We start from the raw sequence: 22,665 nt of genomic DNA on the forward strand, positions 1-22,665 counted from the left end.
GAGATATAGGATTTTTTGTCTATGGGAAATTTTGGGTGCCTCTTACACCCCAGGGTACAATGTACACCCCAATGTGATATATGTTCTTACAGAGTCTACCACCCTCTTCAAATTTAGTAACCCAAATGTATCTACGAAATCCCTCGCTCTGAGCTATGACCCATCAAAGTTTGGCACAATGTTAAGTCAATGGGATTTTTCGGGTGGTAAATTCTGCACCTGACTGCTTATAAAAGTCTTAGCACACCTCTCCTCAATAAGCCAGTCGATTTTAGCTCTCATTTATTGCTTCTTCAAAACACAAAGTCTGTCTAACAGCGCTCGTCAATGTCACAATGTTAACCACTCAAATTAAAGGTTTAAAGAAGTTAAGGATGAACTCACCCAATCACATTAAAAAGCCGAGCAGGAGTTCCAACTAATAAAATGAAAGAAGGTGTGAATTTCTGTTAACAGAACCTGGGTGTTTTTTATAGCGCTTTACAGAATACACATTGATTCAGACCTTCTTTACAGAAAATGCATGCTTATTAGAGCTTTATATACAATCTATTGTGATGTGTTGCGGTACAATACAAATGATACAATACATATTACCGTACACTGTAATAAATAGATCTGAAGAAATGAATTCTAACCCATTCCAATTTATAAGCAAAGAGATCTGCATTGCACAGTGTCACTGAACAGTAAACATAGAAATGTATTAAATGTATGTTGTGTTTTTAAGCAGCTGAAAAAGACAGAAATGTCAGAGCATGTCAAAACTTCTCCAGGGCCTCAAAATCCCACTCAGACAACAGAGGGTTAAACTTGAGGTTGATGCAAGTGCCGTAAGAGCTGGTGCAGTGCTCCTCCAAGAGGACACTTCTTGTACTGATTAACACAAATTTTCCAAGACATTTACTATGCATCAGTTCAATGATTAAATAAGCTTTTGCACCTTTACTCACTTTGTAATACTTGCTTGGCATAATTTTATAAACTGTACAGATCACAACCCACTCACCTTTCTGTCCCTTATGTTTAACCAAAATCAGAGGCTTATGTCTTTAATCTTGACAAGGACATTATTCTTACAAAATTACAACTTGAATATTTGTCACAAAAAATATTGTGTCTGATGCCTTTTCAAGAATGTCGCCTGTTTGTGTGTGTGTGTGTGTGTGTGTGTGTGTGTGTGTGTGTGTGTGTGTGTGTGTGTGTGTGTGTGTGCGCGCCCACGCACATGCGTGTACCTGGTAATTATTACCAGGAATACCAGTATTTTCGTGACCTTGTGGGGACATTTTGAGGTCCCCATGGGGAAACAAGCTTATAAAACAGAATTATGTTTATTGAAAATCTGAAATAGCAGAAGATTTTCTGTGATGGTTGGGTGTGTGTGTGTGTGTGTGTGTGTGTGTGTGTGTGAACTTTAGTGTTTATATTTGGGTTTGGAACAAAAAGAATCAAAGACATTTTAAGCACTAAACAATCAGTAAACCGAAAAGCTCTTGGGATCAATAACAGTCAGTGTGCAATGATACCTAACAGGAGTATTTAAGTTATTTATTAGTTATTAAATGAAAACCTCACTGACAACATTCATACTAAATTTTATAACGCTTGTAGGAGCGGTTTCCCAGACAGGGATTTGACTAGTCCTTGACTAAAATAAATGTAAGAGCTGTCCAAACTGAAAACAACTTTCACTGACATATCTTAAAATACATCAGTTCACTTTGTTTTGCATCAAAATGCACACAATTAATGTTTTAGTAAGGCATGTTATTTAGTAAGGCAACTATATATTGTTTTTCTGATATCTCATTTTAATAAAATATGCTTATGAAACGTACATTTTAGTAGACTACATACATATTATAATGTTAAAACAGAGCCGACCCAAGGCATAAACCAAGTGACCACCAGGGGTCCCCCCAAAAGCACAAAATGACAGTTTGATTATGTTAATATAAGAGTCGGTGATTATTTGTATTAATTTTAAGTTTTTTTAAATAGGCAGCAGCACTGCTTCAAAACATTAATAAATGTCACAAAAATAAAGAAATATCCCTCTGATGCTAAAAGAGCAGAAAACTGAGACCAGCAAGAATAAAGGTATGTTGGGAAAACTAAATTATGTTACGAGCTTACATTATCTGGTAAATTGATTAACATAGCCTAAATAGAATATCTTCTTGTTTTAAGAAAGTACATGTTTGATTAAATATCCATAAATAGCATTGAAAGCGTAATATATTACAATGCAACATATTAATGTAAAAATACTTTTCCTGAATATATTTTTGTACTAAAAAAAAGCTTCTGTTCCATTAACATCACACTGATAACAAATTAACATTATAACATTTAATAAAATTGATAATGGGTGTGTTAGATTTATAGTGTGCGGATAATCAAGTATTGACAACTGTCAGTCGTATTGGTGACACCGAGGATGCCCCAAATAAAATTTAGCTTGGGCCCTATGAAGGCTTGGTCTGGCTCTGGTCAAAACATTGCTATAAATAAAAATCAATTGGTGTTTTAATGAAATGTTAATATGAAACAAGAAATTGATTATAAACACAATACAATTATAAGAATTTTTGAACTAATAAACTGAACTATTTATTAATGCCAGATAATGATAAAACACGACAATGAAGCTTGAAATTAAAGCTAATAACAGCAAAGAGACCTAGACCTGGCTAATCTCTGAAACATGTATCACTGCAAACATCTCTTATTTAAAACAATATCATTAAGCCCACACAAACAGGGTTTTTTGCCAGGACACGCTGGTACATTACCCAAAAACCCAAAACCTACTGTTTCTATGACAACATGTAATATTGCTAATAAGATAATAAACTTTAGGAACTGATTCGCAACTGATTCAATATTTGGTACTCGGCAGCATCTCAGTGTTTCAACTTATGAAATATAAAACTCAATGTAAAAAAGAGAAATATTACACCAAACAGACAAATGTTAGAAGATTATTTTGTTAGTTTGGGTGCAGGGGCGGTTCTAGGGTCAGTGGATATCCGGGGCTTAGCCCGAAGACATCCAAGCATGTGTCAAAAATACACTTTTAGCTAATACATGATAAATATTTTCTAAGTGGTATTATTTTTTACCAGATTACCGTAACTTTTTAATAGTGCTCATTAAAATAACAATGTTCCACTGAGATAAACTGAGAACACTTTACACTGATATCAAAGAAGTTGTTCACCTCAAAAAAAGAATTCTGCCATCTTTTACTCCCAACATGCACTGCAGCATGGATGAATAAGGATTTTTTAAACAATTTTATTTGTCACCATGGTTGAGATTCATACTCTGATTCTTGATGTTTGTGCATCCCAATTATACAGCGGAAATTTTTTGTCCAAAGTTTCTAAAACTCCTTAATGACAAACTGCTATGAAAGTAATTGTGATTAGTAAATTAAGTGATGATCTTTACCATTATGTATCAACAACCACAGAATTACTCTATTAACTTTACATGTTCATAACAAATGTGATGCATTAACACAAAGTTAACACAACCAGAGAAAAAAATAGCAAGCAAAAAGTCAAGTGTCAAGAGTCCAATTAAAACAAACACTGATCACAATAATGGTGAGTTAAAATGAAACAAAACATCAACATCTAAACCTAGTAAGTGAATTGTGTTTTCTACAGCAATATACTGAACATTCAGAAATAATGTTTTATTAAATAATAAAATGCAATGTTTCTCTATCATTTACATACCAATTAAACAAGTCAATATAATAAACAGTTGTTGTTTTAAACATTGTGTGAACATTAAAACATGACATTGTCATTATAACGTTTAAAAAAGGTCAAATGTAATATTCCTCTTACGTTCAGACAACATAGAAATGTTCCTAGAACTTAAAGAAAACTGGACACTTTTTACGTTGGCAGAACGTTTTTGGGAACCTTGGGGACTTTCAGGGAACGTTCTCAGAACTTTTTTCTGCTAGCTGGGAGCCTACCTCTAGCGCTACCCATTTTTGGGTGTAAACACGGGCAAATTTGACCACATACTGTAATGGTTTAGGAAGTAAGTCATGCTAATATAAAAAATTAATCCAATCTACTGACAAAATTGCGATGATTTCATTTTATTATTATTATTGTCCTGTATTATTTTCATAATTTCTATTTTTATAGTAATTACTGTTAAAAGATCTTTAAACTACTGTTTGAGACAATGCATTTCCCATTAAACTACTTTGCAACAATGCCAATCTGTGAAAAGCACTATAGAAGTATTCAATTGAATTAAAAAAAGATCTGTGTTGTAAATGCAAATAATGAACCCAGCAGCATGAGGAACGGTTTATATAATATCTGCCAACACGTTACAGACTTTAGACAAAAAAATAAATGTTCAACTTAATACATCAAAGACTCGATCTAATGCTTCAGAAATTACAGACTGGATCAATAATCAGTTTATGCCAGAAGAACAACAGTGAGATGTTCAGTTGAATTTTATTATAGCACTTTTCACAAAGTGCATGGTTGCAATGGATACTTACAGAAGATTTAGTAACAAGAGTTTGAAAGTTGCTTAAAATGTCCACTTCATCTCCCAGATAAGAGTTCTGGTTTCTGTGGTCAAACTGGTGCAACTTTTGCATCATGCTTTTTGAACAACTGAAACAGGACAAAAACTACAACATTGCTACAGCTTTAACACAAAAATAGAGAACTGCTTAATTTCATAAGAACTTAAAGGATTCTTAAAGTAAACCGATCCCCAACATGATAGTTACAAGCTACTGAATAACTAAAACATTTAATGACTCAGCATGTCATTTTGAGTACAAAAGTAAATGTTTAAAACATATTGACATAAGTTTTACATGGCACTTGACTTTTTGTGGTTTGGAAACATTGCTGGATCTTTGAAATTACAAGTAACAGAATTGCAACTGTAAATCTTATTTCTTATATAGCTGACAAAATAACACTGATAACAAACAGAACAGGAAAAATACTTTTTTTGTTTGTTTGTTTTCAAACAGGTTCTGGGTTTGTAATGAGTAACAGCAGTGCTTTCACTAACAGATATCAATATAATGGTGTTGACTCATAATACACCATCTGTTTTTCAGTTTTAGAAACATACTTTGCATTTATTAACATACACTCTTAAAAATATCATGATGCCATAGAAGAACCTTTATGAATAGTTCCATTAAGAACAGAAGACCCTTTTTGTTTTTAAAAAAGATCCTTTTTGGTATAAAAAAGATTATACATATAGCTACATTGGTGGTCGATGACTTCTTTTTCGAGGGCACACTATGCGAAGCTTGTCACAACATGTATGTAGACCGGCATGTGTGTGGCTCATCATTTCAAAATATGTGTTCGGCACGTCATGCAACCTTATGTGCATCACACGTGGTGTCAAAACACGAGCCCGCTACAGACACCTCAAAAGGGCCCATGATAAAAGAGACGCTTGCGTTTGTCAAATACTCATGTCATCTCATGTGAAATCAGATTTTAGTGTTAAATTAGTGTTTTGCGAGTATTTAGTGAACGTGAGCGTCTCTTTTATCATAAATCCCCTCGACGCGCATGCAGCAGACACGCATTTTGACAAGACGCATGATGCACATGGTTCACATGACGCAACAAACACACACTTTGACATGACGAGCCACACACATTTTGAATTCGCACCCCTCGGAAAAGAAGTCACCGCCGCCACTGCAAAGGTATAAAAGAAATGGTTCTTCTATGGCATCATTGTGAGCAACCTTTTAAGTAACTTCATTTTAAGAGTGTATTCTCTCAAAATTTGAATCCCAGTTTTCAGACATTAAAGTTAAGCATTACCATGTTCAGCAAATAAATAATCTGGTGTGGATGACCAATCTAATGAATAAATACAGAACAGATTGTATGGCATAGGGGATAAACATAGAGTAAAAGTTGTCAAAAATAATTCACATAATTACTTAAATAATTACTTAAAACTGCATGAGGAAAAGATAAATAAAAAAATGATTTGTCCTTTCCAGCTGACTATCAGATGGGCTCTTAGTGGGATATTTACTAAACGGTTCAATATTACAACATCATGAGACCTTTCTGCTGCTCATTGAGCTTTACAAGTGATTGTTATTAGGAAACAGATCATATACATTAAGATATACAGTATAACCTTGAGGAAAGAGCAAAAGACAACAACCAGACTGAAGAATAATTCAATGAGGTCCCAGAGGTCTTCTATGAAGTATCTGATCTATAAAGTATCTGTATAATTGTTTTGACCATTTCATGCTTTAAGAGATTGCAAGTATTCTGTCAAACCCCAACCACCTTATTAAACATTTATTCATGAACAACCAAAACCCTTAATACATCATGTTCCATTTGTTACCTTTGGTAACTTTTACCAAACAATCAATAACAAACAGTACAGAGACCACAATGGGAGCTAAATAGTTGATGTTTTGTTTTGGTTTTGCTTTGGTCATTCTCAGTAAGATCGTGGTCCGGGTTGGCCATTTTCTGATTGGCCGATTGTGTTGGTAGCACCACCAGATTGATTTTGCTGGTCGATGGACTGGTAGTTGTCTCTGTTTCTAGTTATTTTTGGAAAACCTGAAAGTAATAGACAGGTGTGCATGATCAACTTAAGTCTCATCCAGAACTATATATAGAACTATATAATGATTTACAAACACAATCAAATGATATCATTCACAAATAAACTCCAATAAGAATAAATATTATCAATTTGTTTTCAAATTGCACAGACAAAAAACTCAGGTGAGAACCTCAGGTCTTAAATAAGTCATAAGTGCTAGACATGAATTACTTACTTCTGCCTAGATTTCTGCATAACCTGCAATATATGTTTCTCCTGGTACATATACAGCATCACTGCATCTTTTGGTTGGAGTGTCCTCTACAAGCACTTTTTTGTCTGTTTTGATGTGTGTTTATTCAAGGTTACAAAGCAGACAATACTGAACACAGTATTAGGCTGAACAATGCACACATACACTCACCTAAAGGATTATTAGGAACACCTGTTCAATTTCTCATTAATGCAATTATCTAATCAACCAATCACATGGCAGTTGCTTCAATGCATTTGGGGGTGTGGTCCTGGTCAAGACAATCTCCTGAACTCCAAACTGAATGTCAGAATGGGAAAGAAAGGCGAATTAAGCAATTTTGAGTGTGGCATAGTTGTTGGTGCCAGACGGGCCGGTCTGAGTATTTCACAATCTGCTCAGTTACTGGGATTTTCACGCACAACCATTTCTAGGGTTTACAAAGAATGGTGTGAAAAGGGAGAAACATCCAGTATGTGGCAGTCCTGTGGGCGAAAATGCCTCGTTGATGCTAGAGGTCAGAGGAGAATGAGCCGACTGATTCAAGCTGATAGAAGAGCAACTTTGACTGAAATAACCACTCGTTACAACCGAAGTATGCAGCAAAGCATTTGTGAAGCCACAACACGCACAACCTTGAGGCTGATGGGCTACACCAGCAGATCACCCCTCCGGGTACCACTCATCTCCACTACAAATTGGAAAAAGAGGCTACAATTTGCACAAGCTCACCAAAATTGAACAGTTAAAGACTGGAAAAATGTTACCTGGTCTGATGAGTCTTGATTTCTGTTGAGGCATTCAGATGATAGAGTCAGAATTTGGCGTAAACAGAATGAGAACATGGATCCATCATGCCTTGTTACCACTGTGCAGGCTGGTGGTGGTGGTGGTGTAATGGTGTGGGGGATGTTTTCTTGGTACAGTTTAGGCCCCTTGGTGCTAATTGGGCATCGTTTAAAAGCCACGACCTACCTGAGCATTGTTTCTGACCATGTCCATCCCTTTATGACCACCATGTACTCATCCTCTGATGGCTACTTCCAGCAGGATAATGCACCATGTCACAAAGCTTGAATCATTTCAAATTGGTTTCTTGAACATGACAATGAGTTCACTGTACTAAAATGGCCCCCACAGTCACCAGATCTCAACCCGATAGAGCATCTTTCGTGGTGGAACGGGAGCTTCGTGCACTGGATGCGCATCCCACAAATCTTCATCAGCTGCAAGATGCTATCCTATCAATATGGGCCAACATTTCTAAAGAATGCTTTCAGCACCTTGTTGAATCAATGTCACGTAGAATTAAGGCAGTTCTGAAGGCGAAAGTGGGTCAAACACAGTATTAGTATGGTGTTCCTAATAATCCTTTAGGTGAGTGTATGTGTGACTGTGGCGTATAAACGCCTGATGTCTTTACTGTTGAACTTGTTGTTTACAGTAAGCATAGTGGCGACTTTAATGAATGTTCTGAATACATCTGTATGTGTTTTATTAAAATGAAATTGCAAGAATGCACTGTAAAAAAGTTTTACAGTATTACTGTCAGCTGTTTCCCAGTAACTTACTGTAGATTTAAATTTATTTTATTTACTGGCACCAGTTTGTTTAAAGTTAAATGAACATTAAAAATTAACAAGTCTTTATCTTTACAGAATAAAATTTAAATAACAGCCCCATGCAAAGCAATCTGGGAACCAATTAACCAGAAAAAGGTTGAAAAGGATTTCTGGTTCCCAGAATGTTTGCATGAGGCTGTTGTTTTAGTGGCTGTTTCTCAATTCCAAGAACGCAAAGAACGGACTTGCATTCTCGTGGAGATCGGTCTTGCAAGGGACCTCGAAAGAACGATCTCAAAAGGTCGCGAGAACACGGAACACACTTGTGAGAATTGAGATGTGTGCGATCTTTCTGTTCGTCACCTGACCTCCGCTGTTGTTTTGCCGCAATGACTTCTGGGGCGTAAAGCGAGTTCAGCGCGCAAGTCTTCACTCGATGCACCCTCGATATCAAGAACACATCCGGGTATTTTCATGTGTCATCTGTACTTGCGTTCTTGAGAATTGGAATTGAACTTCGACGGTTAATGATGACATAGAGCGAGGACACGAGGACGCAAGATCGCTGAAGAACGCATATTGAGAAACAGACATAGTTTTATTCTGTAAATATAAAGACTTGTTAATGTTTATTTAACTTTAAACAAACTGTTGCCATTAAATAACATAAATTTAAATCTACAGTAAGTTACTGGCAAACAGCTGTATAGCTACATCTAATTTTTTACTGTACGGCTTAACTTTTTCAGCATAAGCTTGCCGCGCATTTGCCACGTACTACTATAAATAAGTATTGAATGGCAAAAATCTACTTAACAAAGATGAGCAGATTTTAATTTGTGTATTTGTCTGCTTCATCTCCCGCTTTAAAATCCTGCATCAAAACAGACAAAAAGCAAACACCTCTAGTGGACACAACACCAAAAGAGGCAGTAATATGTATATTACATGCAAAAACATATTTCAGGTTATGCAGAAATGCAGGCCGAGGTACGTATGGTGAGTGAGCCTGGGATGCATACTGTATGTCGGTTGCATCAGCCAGACGTAAAAAGTTGGGTGTAAGCCCTACGTCGGGCTTAGCTAAGGGGCTTTTTACACCTGGTCACTTCATGCGTTTTCTCTGATCGGATAGCTATCTGATCGTAAAAAGACCAGGTGTAAATGCCCTCTGAAACGATTTCGAGACGGATTTAAATCCGATCGCTCGGGCCGCTTCGGGAGGTGGTCTGGGACGCATTTCAAAGAAGTGTAAATGCATCTGGTTGATGAAACCACATACGTCGTGCTTTACTCCTCCCAAACGTAAACACGTCACTCGCAAGTAAGCTGGAAGAGCGCCAAACAAACAAAGATGACTCGCTTATTGCTTTACGGAGTGATGACAGCGAGTAAAAAAGCTTCCTAGAATCAATATAAGAGTCTAATGACAAACTGTAATGATATTAAACAAAAAAATAAAACTTTAAGAGAGTTTTGTGAATGCTTTTCCCGTCATGGACCAGCATTAAATCACCGCGCTGTCACTCTCCTGCTGTGCTGTACTGCGTCCTTCAGCTCATGAGCAAGAAGAGGCGCGTCCCCTGCCCAACATACAGCACAACATACAGTAAGTGCTGCGTATTGATGCATAACGTCATCTTAATTTTTTAAGGCGGAGTAATAAATAGTGTATTTGCATTTTGGGCGGGAGTAAACGATCGGATTCATATCTGTTTTGCCAAGATGCATTTATGTGGCCAAATGTAAATGGAACAGTTTTAACAAATCAGATAGCTATCCGATCAAAGAAAACACATGAAGTGACCAGGTGTAAAAAGGCCCTAAGTTGTGAAAAACGTTGCGAAAATATTTCAAGTCTGTTGCACCATTTGAAACTAGGACCAGGTGCAGTGTAGATAATGCGCTTCCCAGCGTATGCGTTTAACCACAGTGATATTGAGACGCCATTCTCGTTACTATAGTTATAAACTTACACTTTCTTTACTGTGTCTAAATATTTAGATATTTTAGGTTTATGAAATTTAAGAATTTATTGGTACGTTCCCTGCTGAAAAAACAGCATACCAGCAAGACCAGTATATGTTGTGTTTTGGTGCTGGTTTGCTAGTGAACACCAGCTAAACCAGCACCAAACCAGCACCAGCTAAACCAGCACCAAACCAGCACTAGCACCAGCATATCATGCTGGTCATACCAGCAAGACCAGCATTTGTTGTGTTTTGGTGCTGGTATGCTGGTGACCACCAGCATCAAACCAGCATAGACCAGTATAATTCCCATGCTGGTCCATACTGGTTTGATGCTGTTTTTTTCAGCAGGGGTTTCTCACTCTTCCATGCATGAAACCACACTGCTCGCATATCCTGCGCATTGGACGCGCCAGTGTCTCTTCAAATTTGATTATTTCTATTTTTGCCATAGAAACAAGTCAAGACTTTATATTTATGCCTACTCTTGACTAGATGTAAGATCAAGGGCCCTATCATACACCCGGAGCAATGTTTATTAGTTTTTTGCTAGTTTAAGCCCGGCGCTGTTGTCATTTTTGTTGGACATCTACAACATGTGTGATTTACACAGCAATATTCTAACCTAATATACTTTATTCAGCCTGAAGATTCCCTCATGATGGATTTACTAAACCCCATAGCACATCTACAGAATAGCAATGAGGAAAAGACCATGTATATTTTTATACACCAATCAGGTAAATGTTCTCAATTATGTTATATATAAACCTCAGGCACAGATAAACAAACAAAGACATAATTCAAGCAAAAGGATCAATATTGTATTGTTTCAATTTATTATTAAATACTCAACTTGAGCAATTGCAGTCTCAATAAATAACTTAAAACAAGCACAATTCCCTTATTGCACCATAAAACACAAGCAAATATCGACCTTGTAGCAGTTCAGCACCTCTGTGTACAAACTCACAAAAAAACAGCATATGAAATAGTAAAGTTTATGTTGTGCATGCTGTGGCTGTTGTTGGACATCATGAATGTTTTATTTTTTACAAACCCACAAGCCTATATAGACTCCCTAACAGACTGATATTCTCAATAACATTTATAACAACATTTATCATAATATAGAAAAAAAAACACTGTCATGGTCAGCATAAACTCCTGTTGACTTATAGTTTGTCAGTTTACTCTAACTTAACATCTTTCACATACTAAATTTATCACAATATAAATAAATGCATTTCTAAATCAAATATATAAATATTTTTATATGTTATTTCAGACTATAAAAGAAATGTTCGATTTTTGAACATGTTTAAATAAAAGGTCAAAGAATTGACTTGCTTTTACTGAGGCACAATGATGCTCCTTATAAAATTCTCACATTGGTTTTGCTAAAACGGGCTTGTTTCCCAGACATGGCTTAAGTTTATTAGACTAAAATGCATGAGCAGCTTCATGATGGTTAACTGGTTAATTCATACACACGTTGGAGGAGGGACAATTTGGTATCTCCAATTCACCTAACTTGTTTTTGGCATGTGAGAGGAAACCGGAGTACCCGGAGTAAATCCATACTGACAAATGGAGAACATGCAAGCATGCAGAAAGGCCACCTGATCTAGACAGGGCTCAAACCGGGAACCTTCTTGCTGTGTGCTCTCCCCAATACATACAGTATTTCAGTGCCATTGTTTTGTCTAAAGATACACACCAGTATTGCTTTTGTAAGGTACGTTATGTAAAAACTACTTAAATGTCCTAATAACTAAGGCCTAGTCCTGGATTAATCTAAACCCTTTTCAGGAAACTGCACCTTAGAGATCATGGCTGTCCAAGTGCAGTAAAGAAACATAAAACACACTATTTCATTAGTGGACTTAAAACGTTTGACCCATTGTATTTAACTCCTCATGAGTCCATTAGACGAAAAGTTGTCCTGAAAAAAATCTGTGAATTAACATGTAAAGACTTTAAAACGAATTTATCATTTTTTGTAACGGAAACATTACATCCACACCCGTACACAAACACAAAGACATGTGAAAACCAAGAGTACAAGAGGCACAACATCATAAAGATCAAGCGAAAGAAATGCACAAAGACTAAGGAGACACTGACATTTACAAGAAATAATGTAAAGTGCAGAAAACAGATACACCTAGAAGAAACAGAAAAATCATTGTGAAATCCAGCGCAGCAGCTCAGAAACTTCCTGTTTTAGAGGAAACTGAAGAGTTTTGCAGGAGAAAAAGAAGGGAATGTTCAGTATCGACGACCAAGAAAAGTGCTATCAGCGCTGTCTGTGGTGCAGCGACTGTCCACGGAGGTATCCAAGTCTAAGAGACAAATACAGAAGACAGATAGCGAGCAGAACAGTGAATGAAGAAAGCATATAAAATATAGTAATCTTTGTGTCCAGAGTTGAACGATACCAGGGTTCTCACTTCCAAATTTGTATGTCAGAAACTATAAGTAAACAAATTTAAAGTATATGTTTAAGTCTAAATATGTTGTTATAATGTTTAGAAGTTGGGTTGTGAACCTATAAACAAGAAAACAATGTTTGGGATCTCATTCATACAAACAAAGATGTGAGATCACATTTAAATGCATTTTAACACAATACAAACTAATAAAGAACAAACTAGTGAACATTAATTACCAGAAAGCAGTTTTGTGTTTGACAGATGTCTTATAGCGTCCAACATCTATGTGTACTTATCCGTGCTATTTTAAGACACCATGGGCCCTATTTTAACGATCTGAAACGCAAGTGCAAAGCGCAAAGCGCAAAGCGCAAGTGACTTTGTGGGCGGATCTTGGGCGCTGTTGCTATTTTCCCGGCGGGAGAAATAACTCTTGCTGGGCGCAAATCAATAAGGGGTTGGTCTGAAGTAGGTTCATTATTCATAGGTGTGGTTTGGGTGTAACGTCAAATAAACCAATCAGAACGCTATCCAACATTCCCTTTAAACGCAAGGGCGCAAGTTCCATGGCGGGTTGCTATTATTATGACGGATTTACCAGGGGCACCCCAGGAGCGGTTCACAGCCGAGGAGACCCACGTTCTTGTAAGAGCTGTCAAAGACAGACAAGTTGTTTTGTATGGGGATAGGAGAAACTCAATTGTCTCATTAGCTGGCATCCCCATCGTTGCGCCGAGCGCTGCAATGATGTCAGGAGACGGGGGAATCCCAAGCTTGCCAGCATAAATCGGGCACGCCGTGTAACGGGAGGTGAATCTGCCTCTACACATGACCTGACGCCAGCAGAGGACATCGCTGCGTCCACCCTCACCGCTGAAAGGGTTTGGGGGCTTTGAAATCTGACCCAAGAAACGCAAGCAAGGTCCAACCCCAAGGTACACTTACAAATCAAGTTCATATACATTAAGATTTCTTATGAAAACATTTTAATTATTATTTACATAAATAAACGTAATACAGCCACACAACAAACTTATTAAAATATTTTAATTGTTATTTGCATGATAATTTTTTAACGCAGCCACACAATAAATAAAAACTAACGCCACTTACTTTAGACTAGTTTTTTCTGGTAAGTGGCGCAATTGTTTTTTGAAACTGCAAAATAGCATCAGGGATGGTTTGTGCCGGAACACGCCTCCTTTTTTGCGCTGAACCGCGCAGGGAGCGCAATATCATTCCCTAGTTTGCCGACGTGCGTCTTTGGAGGGAAAAACCCCCTGTGCGCCGGTGCAAAATACGAATGATACATGCGTCACTGACAAAGTCAATTGCGCTGGGTGCAAGATAGGGCCCCATAAATGTGAGCCACAATGTGATTTTAACATACTATCTCTGTATTTAAAATGTATTTAAATACCACTTGTAGTAAACATGAACCCATCTTTCATACAAATATGCACTGTAAAAAATAACTCTGGAGGGTGTTAAATATAACCCATGATAATTAGTTATAATTTACTTAAAGGTGTAGCGGAGGATTTTCTTGAATTTAAGAAAAGAACCGCCTTCTCCACTTTTTAAAACATCCAATTGCGCAACACTCCTGATTGACAACTAGGAGGACCAATAGTCTTGATGATCCACCCGGAAAAATAAAATCCTCTGCAATACCTTTAAGTATATGAGCAAGGCCGCCTTAATGCACAGGCTTACCTGGGCTGAAGCCCAGGGGCCTCCCTTTTTCTATTCCACGTAATGTAATTAAGTGCGCGTTGTCAACTCGACATTCCTTCCTGCATGTTAGACTGAGTGTGACAGAGAAACGGGAAATAATCCACCAACAAATGAAAGAGTAATTTCTGAAATTTCATAATAAGCACTAGTGTGGTGCAGGTCTCTCTCTTTCGTGCGCGCGCTCGCTCGTTCGCTCTCTCTGTGCTCGTGCAGTCTCTGGCATGCAGAAGTCTCTCCAACCGTGCACAAGAAACTGTTCCGCTAAATAAAGAAAGGAGTTCCCGCACATAATGCTGTTAGTTATTATAAAGTTTAAGTTTACTCGCGTTTATATCAGACGCGTGCGCAACTGAAGCGATGTAGTTTGACGCGACGTTAGCTCACAGTACACACATCTGTTGGTTTAGAAAGACGAGAAAGAGACGCAACGGTAAAGGTCAAAGTCTTAGAAAGTAAAGAGCGAAAAGATGATCTCAAATGATCATCCCCTGATAGCACCATTCATATAATCTCATTATCTAAAGATCTTATATACAGGTATGTTCCCTGTCTGTCTTGTGCATATTCATACTTGGTCGTTTTACATGCTTATGTATGCATAAATAGTACTAAATACAATGCATACTATATCTTCAATAGCCTACAAAATAAATAACTGATTAAAAAACAAGATTTTGTCTATAAAGACTTATCTTTTGTTATCATTAATGCATGTTCACTTTAAAACTATTATCACCACAAGTTGCTGTGTGTGGTTGTTAAATAAAGTGTCTTGTGTTTATGCTCAAGTGGGCTCAGTGATATGTTAATAACAATATTATGGTGTTTTCTGGCTCAAACTCACTGTTGTATGTCTCGAAAGAAACTAATGCATTTTGTGATGTAGATTACCTAGATATTACACTTAAAAAAAAGAGACTATGAATCGAGGGGAAGGGGGCCTACAAAACCTCTTAGCCTCCGGGGCCTCACATTAGGTTAAGGCGGCCCTGTATATGAGGTAGCAAGTAAAATAAAAAACAATGGGTACATTCTACTTCACTATCCAATTTTTAACAGTAATAACTGCAATACTAAAAAATTAAGTAACCCCAAAATATTAGCTTTGGCAACGCAAAGTGCGCATGAATCAACATCCAGGCGGGACTCGAGTCATCATTTTTCATATCATATCGGCAGGAGAACTGCGGTTTGTTGACAGGTAAGTTTTTATCGATATAGCATGCTAGTCTACTGAGAAATGAGATCAGTTTTTCATCTCATTTTATTGTCTTCTTTAATTTTCTAATGATAACGTGAAGAACAGTATTTAGGACCCTTGCTTTTAATGTTTTTTTAACATCTCATTATTTTTAATGAAATAATATGTTCAAGAAGCTTTATGTAACACTATGATATGTTGTATTTCACTTGAAATGTATTGTAAGGGGTTATTTTGTATTACATTAATTAGTGTTAAATGTTTACAGAATGTAATTTGGTAAATAAAGCAAGCAATTTATGCAGCCTTGTATATGACTTTTTCATATTCAACCCTCTCTGAATAAGTAATATGTAATTTTTCTTAATGGCTAATAATTATTAATATTAATTTAGTAGATCTGTTGCTTACTTCCAATAGGGTTAATGTTATTCATTTTTATAAGTAAATAGTTATGAAAAAATTAGGTAGACCTTACCTAACTTTTTTGTTTATTATAGTTATTAAATTTAGGTACTCTTTACTGAAATATATAGGATATAATCTACTCAAACAAAGTGAGTGCAAATTGTTACAACAATAAACTAAATTCTATAGGTTGTTTTTTACAGTGGTTCAAATTTACAACAAGTGGTACCTAAATGCATTTTAAAATACATGTTAGCACATTTTAGTTCATATTTATGATGTCTCAAAATAGCACAGACAAGTACACGTAGATGTGAAGAATTTTTAGTATATTAAGTACAAAATTAGTACGCTGTAAAAAAAATTATGTTGATTTGACAAAAATGCCTGGGAAAAATTCACCTGGGAAAATCTGGGCTATTAATAAAAATGTAATAGACGTTTAACCATATAGCCCAAAAATAAATGAAAAGGAAGAGCAATTACATTGTTATCACTGTTGAGACATCAGACATCTCACAAGTTATTTTGGGTAAAGGACCAAATGTAACTAAATTTAATGGGCCCTTTTTTATCAACAGTGCATACAGCCAGGAAGATTACAAAAACAGTATGCTTAATGTTTTAATTTAGAGTCCCAGAAGAATTAATGATGTAATGAGAGTAATATAGGCCAATGTTTAAAGGCGGGGTATATGATCTCTGAAAGCCAATGTTGACATGTGAAATCACTTAAACAAACACGCCCCTACCCCAATAGAATCTGGACCTTCAGTTGATAGACCCGCACCACATATACGCAACCCATGCAATGATGTTGTTTAGTAGACACAACCCTTACTGCTGATTGGCTACAAGTGTGTTTTGGTAATCGACTTCCTTTTCCAAAGTGTTTTCCAAAAACCATGCACCCTGCCTTTAATGTATCTATAGCATTAAATTTTTTCATGTAATTGTTATAGCTAATCCTAGCCAGAAAAAAAACATGGTCCAAGATATTGTTCACCCATAAGCATTTTAGTCTTCTGTTTAATGACAACTTATTTTAGTCCAACTTAAAATAACAGACTTGTGATTATTGGCCAGCTGTCTACTACTGTAGAACTAAGCAATGTTTTTTAAACTAGAGATCAAGTCAAGCTGTTTTTCTTTTTTCTCTATCAGCCACGGGTCTTGTGATCATCTTCAAACTCAATTATTTGCGCTTGTTTTCATTTGTGCCGCCTGCTGTTTTCACTCAAAACCTCTCTTGTGCTTTACAGTCCGTGTCCTGAAAATGATCATGCTCGAAACAAACTGTGACAATCAAAGCAGCTAAAGGACTGAGAGAATACATCACAAACCTTTCTGAACCAAACTGTCAATAGAAACCCTTTAGGCCTAAAACATATTGTACATAGGCACATGAATGCAAGTTTGTTACCCCGGCAGGTATACTGTACATGTGTGCACGCTTACAGTATATGTGCAAGCAATGTGGTGCCTTAAGCATAGCCTATTCATGCAAGATGTTTTAAGCATTTAGGATCTTTGGTCACCTACTTACCAAAGTTGACGTTGTAGTCACCACCCCGCTCGCGGTACATTTGATAGACAAAAAAGCAAGAAAGGGGTTTAAGCAGCAGACTCAAGATGACCATGCCTGCACTGAAGCGAAATGTATCCCGTCCGTCACCCTGATACAGGCTTTCATATTTTGCGTAGTGTACCCCGGTATGAACGATATCGGTCAAGATGGTCATGGCCAATCCCATCAAGAACTGAATAAAAGACAGCAGAAGTTACTACGTATATACAAAAACAAGAAAGACATCTTAAATTGTTTTGCGAAGATGAACCAAGTTGCTGCGCAAGTAATTAATGACAAAATCATCCTTGGGTGAACTAAAAGAGGGTAATTAACAAATTAACAACAGATAAAATTGTAGTTAATGTATGTTTTACTTTTTGGTTTTACTTTCTGTGAGTTTTTGGTTTTCTGTCCATTTTTGTATTCTTTTTTAAAACCCAGATACACTGTAGTTTACCTTTTTGCCAAATAATTTTTTCCATTACTCCTTAAAGGTTTACTGTTTTGTCCATTTTGTACCACACACCTCATATTTTAAGAACATGGTGTGTGGGGGGCATCGAAAGCAAAATCCCCCTGACATAATTTCAGGCCTCTACTGTATATCACATAAGCTTTATCCAGTCTTGCAGTTTAGGTCTGTCTTTATACGTACCATTAACACAGCATCTATAGAGTCTCGCTGTGCGATGGCCCATACACCCAATGCAAGAACACTCATATTGCCCAACACATAAGAAACAGGAAGCCATGGTTGCAAACATCCCCTGCATACAAAGACACACGTGTTCATATATTGTGTTTGTTATTAATTACATTTATTGTGACATGACTACATTTAATCAATAAAATACACAAGACGTAAGGGCCGTTTTACATTATAACAATAATTATATATATATATTTTTTTTCATTTTAAAGAGAATTGCAGAGTTCACACCACAATGACCTCAACTACTAGATTCACTGTTTAGAGATACACGAAACGCAGCATGTTGAGGACATCTGCTGGTTATAGCTGCTGTAAAAGCAACAAGAACAGCATATTTATACATTCAACGACATGTAAACAATTAAAAGCGTTTTTATAAAAGGAAATATGAGATATTAGTTAATGCCATTGAAGGTAAATAATTTGCACGAGTACTGCGCCACGTAAGCAAATTAGCATAAAGTTATTGTTATCGTACGGTGGTGTGGTCGCTAATATAGTTAACATTATACATTCTAAAAACAAACGATGCTAAATAGCACTAAAAGTGGTTCAATGGCTCATAATCACATGGGGAACCATTTTAAGTGCCATATAGCACCTCTAGGACCTGTGTAGAACCCTATTGTGCTATATAGAATCATAATTCATGCCATAGTGGTGCTATAGACGGTTTCGGCATTAATAACATTAACAAGCGGCTTTTGTGGTCAACATGTAACTTCCGGTAAACTCCGCTAAGAATAAATAACAACAAAGTATTTTAAACATAGTTTATTTATATTGTTCATGAGTTCGGTTGAGGAACTACAGACCATTAAACAAACAGAAACCATAAGTAAAGTTCGGACCAGACGCGTAACGCGTCAACAGACGTGCATCCGATGAAACCGTCTATATCACTCCGGATGGTTCTTCTATAGGTGCTTTAGCACTAAAAATGGTTCCCATATTTAGCACCAATTTTTTTCAGAGTGTAGTTATTATAATGTGAACGACCCTTTATATTTTCATGTTTTAATTTTGTATACTGTATGGTTTCACTTTAGAAGAGACCCATTTCTGTGCTGAACTGAGAACAGTATGATAAACTTTCACATGGTGAAATTCCTCATGTTAGTGAAGAGAAACAGAATTGAGAAAGACAAATGATCTCACCAGACTGTCAGTAACCAGTGAACCAACACGATGCCCTGCAGAACAAACACACAGTACAATTAATCTTAATGTACAAATCTATTCATTTCACCTAGTGAGCATTCGGTTATGGGCATTTTACCATCTTCAAAAATTTTGCTGACTTTCTTTATTAGTGTTCAACATGTGGAAATAAAGCCATAGAAAAAGGAAGTTCTGTCTAAAGTAAAGCTTTAAAGTTTTGTTTTTGTTAAAGCTAAACTAAAGGGGTGTCATGGGTCATGACTATAATATCTATTGCACGTGCAAAAGCTGTCTAGATCAAAGACATTTACATGAAAATAAAGAGATTCTGTATATTAGAGATAAATCACACAATAATTTATCATAAAAACTAACAAGTTACTGCAGAGTTAATAAAGATTTTGATAAATAGAAAACATCATTCATCATTATTTACTTTTGAACATTTTAATGTGCTTAACATTGGATTACAAAGTGTTTAAATCACTCTCTTCTTTAAAACAAACAACTTGAAGGTTTTAAGGACTCATTTATCAGCATGTCAACTCTTTATAAACAAACGAAAAATATAAATTACCTTGAGATTTATGGCTGGTATTTCCATAGTTTACTGACCGTTGTGATTCAATGCCTCTCTGTTTTTTAGTATTTCACAAAGCAATCATGAAACGCTTTCATACTAAGTGTGGGTTACCACAGTTTGTCTGGCGATCTGAACTCATACCAACACAAGCCATGTGACAGCAGCCTGACCTGAACCATGTGACCACACCTCCCTTTACTTCTCATCATTGCACATCTGAACACACGAGAACAGGCTGTAACTTCACTATGTGTGTCTATGCATACAGTAGATCTGTATACTGTCAGAAAAAAAATGGTCAAAACATTTTCCAAAGCTGTAACTGGGCTAGTACCCTTTAGAAAGGTCCTAATATGTACTATTTTGGTACAAATATGAATACATTTTGACAGCTGACAGTGACAGCTAGGTACCATTTTTATCTTTATTAGTTTCTACAGTACATATAAAAGGCAAAACATGTGTTTGCTATACTGCACTCTCCGAAATAAAGCTACAAAAGCTGTCCTTGGGTACCCTTTCAAAAACACCACTGAAGCTAAATGGTTTACAGTAGTACCTCAGAGATATCTGTACTTGAATGGTACATATTATGACCATCATTTAGTTAACCAGGTTCATTAAATCCTTTCATAATATGCTCACATGCATTATTAATCTTATCAATAATAAGTCATATTGACAATCCATGAATCACCTCAATCATATTTTTTTCAATTACAGTTTTGAAGCACACCAGCAATTGCCTTATTCCACTACAGGAAGTAGCGATTGCCTTATTTTCCACGTGGTGACGTATATCTGAGTGAAACCGGCTTCTGAAATGAATTAAGGCAGTGCTGGATTTGAATTTGTCCATAGAGATGTGATTGAATCGGTTGAAGTTTGGTTGTTGCTAACTGCTAATTGCAGCGATCTTCTCCCTGACCCCGCCCACCTGCCATACCATATGACCTGAAGTAAAGAAAGATCCGGATTGTTCGACTTCATGCGGCGCTCAGATGACGTCAAAGTTCCACGAGAACGATTCGAGAAATCATACGAAGTGTAATTTCGTCTCGCTCTCGCTGCACTTTAACGTCATCCGCCTGTCAGTTCTAGTGGCTGCGCAGGATGTCGAACAAGCCTATCATTTTGAGGAAGGGACGAGATTTGAATTTTTGATTGAAGATCATGAGGACACATGCATTTTTAAAAAATAATGAAGCTCACAGATAAGTCATTTGTAAAAAAAAAAAAAAACCACAATATTACAAAACAAATTAAAATTTTTCATTTTATTTTCATGGTGACTTTAAAAAAATCTATTTGACTTCCAATAGACCTTTTACGCCAGGGGTGTCCAATACCTCGATCGCGAACGACCAGTCGATCGCAAAGGCAATGCCAGTAGATCGCACCTAAGTTAACTGCTGCTCCACGCGCGAAGTTGGCATATGTCCGTAATTGTGAAACACGCAAGTCTTTTTGAGCCTTCAAGCAGGAGCTGATCCACGCGCACGGTGTGTGTATTTGTGTGTGTGTGAGCGAGCAAACGAGAGAGAGCGAGAGAGAGAGAGAGAGAGAGAGAGAGAGAGAGAGAGAGAGAGAGAGAGAGAGAGAGAGAGAGAGAGAGAGGCAGCGTAGCGCTGATTTGTATGCGTCTAATACGTTGTCATTTTCTAGTTTGTTTCACTAAACCACATCTCCGCTTTTTTAAGGAGTACTCGACATGTACTCAAGGATTTCTTTTAAAACTCCTCAAAAAGAATAGAGTAATGGTGACCGCCCTAAATTCAATGTAGAGATATATGCAGTATTAGCCTGGATGCCAGCCGATCTTAGCCCTGCCCACAACATTTTGAGAACGGGAAGATTGGTCTGGGGTTTCTGCGTTGAGGAGCTACTATGCTAGACCCAAAGCTGGTCGAACCAATCCAATTGTCAGGGCGGGCTTTATACGATGATGGACAGACGATCAACAGTAACGTAATGAACCACGTCACCAAAGAGCGCGTGTGTTGAATCTGTTTACAACGAAATGGCTGTCGCTGGAGAATTCAGATGTGTGGATTCTGACTTTGAGTCTGTTCTAAAAGATATCGATAGAGCATTGATTTAAAAAGAGGAACAGAGAAACGCGAGCAACGCATTTGTTGATGTTTTTACCGTCCTTCCTACGGGATTCGGCAAAAGTTGGTTGCAACTGAAATGGGTATCACGGCGATGCAACTCGGCGTGCATGACGAGATGGATATAATTAGCGGTCGTTGCCAGCTTCTTTTCGGAAGCCGGGAATCGTGGTTGCTGAATAAGTGGAGGGACATGCTAGGCTCCAATATTTTCAAGCCAACGTAATGGGTATCGTCGTGGATGAAGTTCACCTAACGTACAAATGGTAAGAGATAGTCTTACTGTATGACTTAGTAAATACTTAATGTTGTGATAAACGAAATGTTGTAAACATAGTAGGTGT

At 37.0% G+C, this 22,665-nt stretch overlaps 1 protein-coding gene across 1 annotated transcript; it reads right to left on the reverse strand.

Moving 5' to 3' along the window:
* Nucleotides 1-4,485: 4,485 nt before the first annotated feature.
* On the reverse strand, nucleotides 4,486-20,365 carry agtrap (angiotensin II receptor-associated protein). The gene is made up of 5 exons (XM_055184656.2): nucleotides 20,205-20,365; nucleotides 19,625-19,659; nucleotides 18,410-18,521; nucleotides 17,731-17,944; nucleotides 4,486-6,632 (listed from the first exon to the last, which is right to left on the reverse strand). Exons 1-5 carry the CDS (start codon nucleotides 20,229-20,231, stop codon nucleotides 6,508-6,510), a joined length of 513 nt encoding a protein of 170 aa, XP_055040631.2. The 5' UTR covers nucleotides 20,232-20,365; the 3' UTR covers nucleotides 4,486-6,507.
* Nucleotides 20,366-22,665: the final 2,300 nt, after the last annotated feature.

The sequence above is a fragment of the Misgurnus anguillicaudatus genome, chromosome 14 (genome assembly GCF_027580225.2).
Source record: "Misgurnus anguillicaudatus chromosome 14, ASM2758022v2, whole genome shotgun sequence".
Classification (NCBI taxonomy): Eukaryota; Metazoa; Chordata; class Actinopteri; order Cypriniformes; family Cobitidae; genus Misgurnus; species Misgurnus anguillicaudatus.

Excerpts from the sequence above, each read along its gene's own strand:
- agtrap (XM_055184656.2), bottom strand. The coding sequence starts at position 20,231 with ATGGAAATACCAGCCATAAATCTCAAG. Across the intron at positions 18,522-19,624 it reads CACTGGTTACTGACAGTCTG|GGGATGTTTGCAACCATGGC; the intron begins GTGAGATCATTT and ends CTTTGTATGCAG. Across the intron at positions 17,945-18,409 it reads CTATAGATGCTGTGTTAATG|TTCTTGATGGGATTGGCCAT; the intron begins GTACGTATAAAG and ends TCTTTTATTCAG.